The sequence below is a fragment of the Xenopus laevis genome, chromosome 3L, assembly GCF_017654675.1.
Source record: "Xenopus laevis strain J_2021 chromosome 3L, Xenopus_laevis_v10.1, whole genome shotgun sequence".
NCBI classification, from domain to species: Eukaryota; Metazoa; Chordata; class Amphibia; order Anura; family Pipidae; genus Xenopus; species Xenopus laevis.
This window is the reverse complement of record NC_054375.1, coordinates 143,563,874-143,570,792: the sequence shown is the minus strand read 5'-3', so window position 1 is coordinate 143,570,792 and position 6,919 is coordinate 143,563,874. Positions and strand designations below refer to the sequence as shown.

General features: G+C 43.7%; 1 protein-coding gene across 3 annotated transcripts in view; it reads left to right on the top strand.

Moving 5' to 3' along the window:
- Nucleotides 1–1,356: 1,356 nt before the first annotated feature.
- prkaca.L (protein kinase, cAMP-dependent, alpha catalytic subunit L homeolog) overlaps nt 1,357–6,919 on the top strand; it is a 44,823-nt gene continuing 39,260 nt past the window's right edge. Inside the window, exons 1-2 of one of the 3 annotated variants that reach the window (XM_018253627.2) lie at nt 1,357–1,581; nt 3,178–3,285. In XM_018253627.2, coding sequence (XP_018109116.1) covers nt 3,240–3,285 — 46 coding nt within the window. In that variant the 5' untranslated portion in view covers nt 1,357–1,581; nt 3,178–3,239. 3 annotated transcript variants of the gene reach the window in all.

The window sequence follows — 6,919 nt, the reverse complement described above, 5'->3', positions numbered from 1 at the left end:
CCAAAGTCGGCTACAAAACCAACCCAAAACTAGCCAAGAGCAACTTGAAAGTAGCCCAAAAATAGCACAATGTGTGCAGTGAAAAAAAGTCTTAAAAATAAACAAATAGATGTATAAATACGCCTTTTTCAATTTTTATTGATTTGCACATTTTTCCATGAAGCAAAACAGGAAAGATTTGCCCCCCTTCACCAGGGGCGTAACTACAGGAGATATAGGGGTCCCTAATTCACATACAATTTCAATAAATATTTGTAAAACAGCTCAACCTCTAGACATTTAGGTGGCCAGCAGATTTTTTGCCCCGAAGTTGTCTGAAATTGAGAAAAGTCACAGGAAAAACTAAAGAATGCTTCAGAGTGACGGGAGACTTGGGGTACCGAGCCCAAAATCTGGTAACTCCAAGACTTCTACACAAGTCAGCCCCATTGCATGCTGGGGATTGTAGTCTTAACATTAAACTTGGCAAATTGTTAAACAAAAACAACATTACCCAGCATGCACCGGGAGATGCACATTAGGACAAGAAATTACTTTGGTAGGTTTCCAAAGTAAAAGCCAGCCAAGGGCCCAAAATGTAGCCCAAATCTGTACCTTGGCTAGTACTTCAAAACCTGCCTGGGCTTTAAATTAATAGGCCAATTTAGCTGGTAACCCTGCGGGGTCATTAGATACTGTGAGACTCTCTCCCATACTGATGACGTATTACACAGTATTGATCATCACATGCAGGGGGCGGGGCAGACCCTGTGGCTGCAGGGGAGGGGCCTAACTCATATACACTTTCCATAAATATTGGTAAAACCTATAGACATTCTGTGGGCCTGAATAGATCATTTGCTGTGGGGCCCAGTCATATCTAGTTAAGTCACTGGCCACATGATCACGTGTCAGCACATCACAGCGCCAACCAATCAGAACTACAGACCCCAGACTGTAAACATATTTACCACCTGTCTGTCTGGTATAAAGAAATGTGTTGCCAGGCGATAAAGAGGCTGCAATTAGGAATGTCAAAAACATTACGGAAAGAAAATGTCTAATTCAGGAGCCAACTAACAAGCAGATCACCCACAATTCTGTGCGCGCATAGGCAAAGTACTAACGCACATTGAAACGTCAGACTAAATTGCGCATGCGCTCCCGCAGCTCTAGCGGTTACAGAGTTAACAACCCTGGAGCTGAAAGAGGCGGGATCTGGGTACTTTCTATAAATATCCCGATGGCGTCAAAGCAGCAGCTGATCCAATCATTAACCTGCAGATTTGTCCCGCCTTTCTGCTGCCAGTGAGAGCGAGACTATAGGCAACGACCAGCGTTAGGCGGAGACTCTGGTTTCCCACGCCTTCTCATTGGCTTCTTTCCTGCGTGACGTCAGGACACCCGTCTCCTGGGTGACAGGGAGGGGAGGTGGGATTAGGCTTTACCTCTTTACCGGTGATCGTCAAAAAAAGGGGTGGGACTTACGGGGAGCACTAAGGGAGCTCGATTCGAAACGGTTTGTCCAGGGGGCGGGAGGGGCTACGTACCGTGATTGGGTGACAAGGTTTGAGTGACGACGAACAAGGCGGAGCTAATCAGGTGAGTGGGGGGGTCTTACAGGGTTCGCAGAGGAGGAGGGAAAAGGCTCCGCGGCCTGCGGGGTTCTAGAGGTGAAAAGGGAGGCGGCGAGCGGGTGCTGGAGGTGTCCGGTGGGAGGAGAGCCAGCAGGCCCGTCTTATCGCTTCCCACAGGTATCCGAGCTGGGCTCTTTGGCTGATGGATGGACAGGCCCAAGGCGTTATTAGTAGTGGCTCTGTACCCTCCTCTGATTAGGTTGCACTACACTTCCCAGCATTCCTTACCAGCGCTACGAGGGGATGCTGGGAGTTTGTAGCAGCTGTAAGCGCTAGTTATCTGACTGCACATTCCAGCTCTTCCTTCTTCCATGTTATATGACATTAGGGGCTGCTGGGATTTGCAGTGCTGCAGATAAAGAGGTGTGTTTGTGTATAACTCTAGGGGTGCTGTTCTGTACTGTAGGGGTGCTGGGCTGTAGGGGTGCTGGGCTGTAGGGGTGCGGTACTAAAGGGGTAGTGTACTGTAGGGGTGCTGTACTAAGGTGCTGTGCTTTACTGAAGGGGTGCTGTAGGGGTACTGTGCTGTGCTGTAGGGATGCTGTAGTGTAGGGGTGCTGTGCTGTAGGGATGCTGTACTATAGGGGTGCTGTGCTTTACTGAAGGGGTGCTGTACTGTAGGGGTGCTGTGCTTTACTAAAGGGGTGCTGTGCTGAAGGTTTGAGGGTGCTGGGCTGGCCTGTGGGGATGGGATGCCCCTGATCAAGTCCCAGGGTGGGGAGTAAGGCAGGTTGTATCAGTGACACCCCTCTTCTATTCAGGGGGAGGTACCTGAGTACCACCATGTAGGCCTGGAGTTTGTCCGTATTGTTATTCTTTATTTATATATATCCTGCAGTGCTCCACTCACTGACCCCTGGAGCTTGCAATCCAAGGCCCCTCTCACATCAGTTTCCGCATTTGCCAGTTAACCCGCCTTTTATGTTTTGGGAGTTTGGGAAGAACCAGGAGGAAATACACAGGTAGATAGTGCTGTGGCTGCAATCTGATCTAGTGCCCCATGCTATCAGGCCACAATTCTACCTCCGCACAAAGTCCATGATTAGAGCTTGGCATATTTTAGCCCCTCCCAGTATCTCTGATGAGTGTGATGAGGGTTACTGGGAGATGTAGTGCATCTGGAGGAACACTGTGTTATAGTGTCTGTTCTCATTTACAGCCGTGAGAGCACCTTTATTTACATCATTATACAGGCCAAGGGCTAACGTGGAATGCTATGGGGCAGCAAGGACATGTATTTAACCAAAATCTAAATTATTATGTGCTATTTAATTGGAAACGGGGCCATAAAAGCAACTGTACTTTCAGCCAACATGTTGGCCAGCTTTCTACCTACAGACTTGATGGTTGGAATGGAGATAAAAATCTGGCAGCTGAAAGGCCACACATGTGAGGTGTTCCTGATCCTGGCATAATTGGGCACAGCCAGACTGACAGTAATAAATTCATACTTGGCAAAGCTGTTGATGTTGAATCCCTCTATACTAATATATTTAAAGCTTTACATATGGACTGCGATCAGTGTGTAACCCAATAGTAATGGAATGATTTCTCCTCACAGGTCTTAAAATTATCGGTGGGGGGCGTTTGTCCAGAACTTAGAGGACCCGTCCGCCCCCCACCATGGGCAACGCGGCTACCGCGAAGAAGGGGGGCGAGATTGAAAGCGGTGAGTACTCTCCTCACTTGGCAGCACTCCTTGTTGTATTCCTTTCCCACCTACTCTATGTAGCATTGCTACTAAGTGCAATAAGTACTAACTAACAACAGTGCCTAGTACGACCAAGCCAATGGCAGCCAATCAAATTGTGGCATACAACTAACTCCCCACTGGATACCAGTAAATGCTTACTGCGATTTGGCTAGTAGCGTTTGGCATACTTTGCTTGCTATGTTTTGAAATTCGCTCTGCAGAGACAGCACCTTACACTATTTTTTCCATACACGGATTAGTATGATCTCCCAGGCTTACTCACTGTCTGCTGCATCTAATCCTTACTGCACTTCACTTTAAGTGCACCTCCTTCTTATGTAGTACTTACTCCTTCCGCCTGAGTATGGGAGGGACACACTAATAACCCCTGGAGAGGAAATAAACATGTATATTGACTTATAATACATAAAAGCCATCAATATCCTTTAAATTATATCCTTATAAACGATGAGTACTGATGTTATAAACGGTGAGTAGTGATGTCATTTCTGTCACATGACTCACTGAAACTTGTGTATTATAATAAAGTACCACCTGATGCGAAATAGGAGGATATTAGAAGTCACTGTCGGCCACGTTTATGTTTTATATGGTCGTGAAACTCATCTGTAATAATATCCTTATAATTTACAAGAGGGGGTACTATAATATTAGAGGGGTTGTTTGTCTTCAAATTAACTTTTAGTATGACGCATAGAATGATATTCTGAGACAATTAGCAATTTATTTGTGGTTTTTGAGTTATTTCGCTTTTTATTCAGCAGCTCTCCAGTTTGCAATTTCAGCAATGGGGTTGCTAGGGTTGCAAAGTCCCCTAGCAACCATGCATTGATTTGAATAAGTGACTGGAATATAAATAGCATAAGGTCTGAATAGAAAGATGATTAATAAAAAGTAGCTATAACAATCTCTCTAAGCAGTGAGACTTCTGGCACATGTATTTCATTCTGCCCCCAACACCCATCATGTACCTACCCTCTGTCATTCAAATGAATGGAAACTGTCTGTCCCTGCTCGTGACATCTCTGTCTTTGGCCACGTGCATTTTTGGGCAGGTGAGTGACAGACGGCTTCCATTCATATGACATTCGGCTTGTGGGCTGGTAGCCAACGGCTTGGCAGATTTACCAGGGAACTGAAGTTTATCTTAAAGGGGTGGTTCACCTTTAAGTTAACTTTTAGTATGTTATAGAATGGCCAATTCTAAGCAACTTTTCTATTGGTCTTCATTATTTATTTTCTATAGTTTTTTTTTTTTTTTTTTTAATTATTTGCCTTTTTCTTCTGACTCTTTCAAGCTTTTAAAAGGGAGTCACTGACGCCATCTAAAAACAAATCCTCTGTAAGGCTACAAATGTTTTGTATTTTATCAATCATCTTTCTATTCAGGCCTCTCCTATTCATATTCCAGGGTCTTATTCGAATCCGTGCATGGTTGCTAAGGTAATTTGGACTCTAGCAACTAGACTGCTGAAATTGCAAACTACAGAGCTGCTGAATAAATAACCACAAATAATAAAAAAATGAAAACCAATTGCAAATTGTCTCAGAATATCTGTATCTACATCATACTAACCGTTAATTTAAAGGTGAACAACCCCCACAGCTGTGATGTTCTACACCTACCTTCTGTCCTCCCACCGCTCTTAAAGGGATACTGTCATGGGAAAAAAATTTTTTTTCAAAATGAATCGGTTAATGGTGCTGCTCCAGCAGAATTCTGCACTGAAATCCATTTCTCAAAAGAGCAAACATATTTTTTTATATTCAATTTTGAAATCTGACATGGGGCTAGACATATTGTCAATTTCCCAGCTGCCCCAAGTCATGTGACTTGTGCTCTGATAAACTTCAATCACTCTTTACTGCTGTACTGCAAGTTGGAGTGATATCACCCCCTTCCCTTTTTCCCCAGCAGCCAAACAAAAGAACAATGGGAAGGTAACCAGATAACAGCTCACTGGCACAAGATAACAGTTGCCTGGTAGATATAAAAACAACACTCAATAGTAAAAACCCATGTCTCACTGAGACACATTCAGTTACATTGAGAAGGAAAAACAGCAGCCTGCCAAAAAGCATTTCTCTCCTAAAGTGCAGGCAGAAGTCACATGACCAGGGGCAGCTGGGAAATTGACAAAACGAAATATCTCAAAAACCACAAATAATAAGAAAAAATGAAAACCAATTACGCGTTAACAGCCCTCACATTCGAAAGTGAAGGCATCCCGAGGAATCAATGATGCAGAAATTCTGGGGGGGGGACACTACCTCATCAAGTGATAATTAAAAATGTTGTCATTTAAAGTTCTTTAGTACTTTTTTTTCCTGCCATGAGGGTAGTGCTGTGCCGTGGCATTATGTAAAGCAGGATCCATGCATTTAGCGAGGCTAACGGGAAGGCCGTTATAAAACGAGTCTCATTCAGGATCAGAGTGTATTGCATTCTCCTATAATCCTTTACATATTTGGTATTCGTTTACTTTAGGGAGACGCTGCCATTGCTCTTCATACTTTCTTTTGCTTTGTTTAAATAAACTCCTGGGAGCTTTAGTGTACCCAAATGAATAGCCTGGCTGGACTGCAATGGAGGCGTTATTCTTTATATAGCACCTTATATAGATTATACATCATTCACATCAGTCCCTGTCCCAGTGGAGCTGACAATCTAAGATACACACTGGTCGGCGTGGGAGTAAACTGGAGTACCCCAAGGAGGCCCAGGCAGGCAGAGAGAGAACATAAATAGTGTGCAGATAGTGTCCTGCCTGGAATTAAACCTAGGACCCAGGTGCTAAAAGGCAGTAAAGCCATGTAAAGACCAGCCATTCTCCTTAAAGGAGAACTAAATCCTAAATAAAGAAGTAGCTAGAAATGTTGCACATTATGTTTTGGATTTCTGTACCAGCCCAAGGCAACCACAGCCATTTAGCAGTAAAGATCTGTGTCTCCAAAGATGCCCCAGTAGCTCCCATCTTCTTTTCTGCTGATTCACTGCACATGCTCTGTGCTGCTGTCACTTACTGAGCTTAGGGACCCACTCACAATATACAGTACACATAGAATAGAAATGTCACAATATAAGGCTGATTAGTAATTAATACAGATAATTACTACATGGCAACACAGAAACCAGTGCAATTAGCATCAGAATTAATTATCAGCCCTGTAGCATCCGCTTATATTACAGGGGAAGCTCATTTTCTGCTGGATAATTAGTGACGAGCCCTAAGCTTAGCTTCTCAACAGCCAATCAGAGCCCACTGAGCATGTGAGTGTCACAGACACTTTCCAAGATGGTGACCCCCTGTGACAAGTTTGAAGTCCTGGATCATTGCTGCTATTGACAAGCTGAAACTTTAGCCTCGTGCAATAAGTTCAGTATATAAAATATGCCATTTTTACCCATATTCATTTTTAGGGTTTAGTCCTCCTTTAATGACACTTGCTTGTCATTAAAGGCAAGTCAGTGGCAGTTTGTGTATTTATAATATAGTATATATTTAAGCTGCATTTTTCTGATTATCTTGTTACATAACCATAAATACACCCATTTAAGAGTGATCTGAAAAACTGGACTTTCCACTCC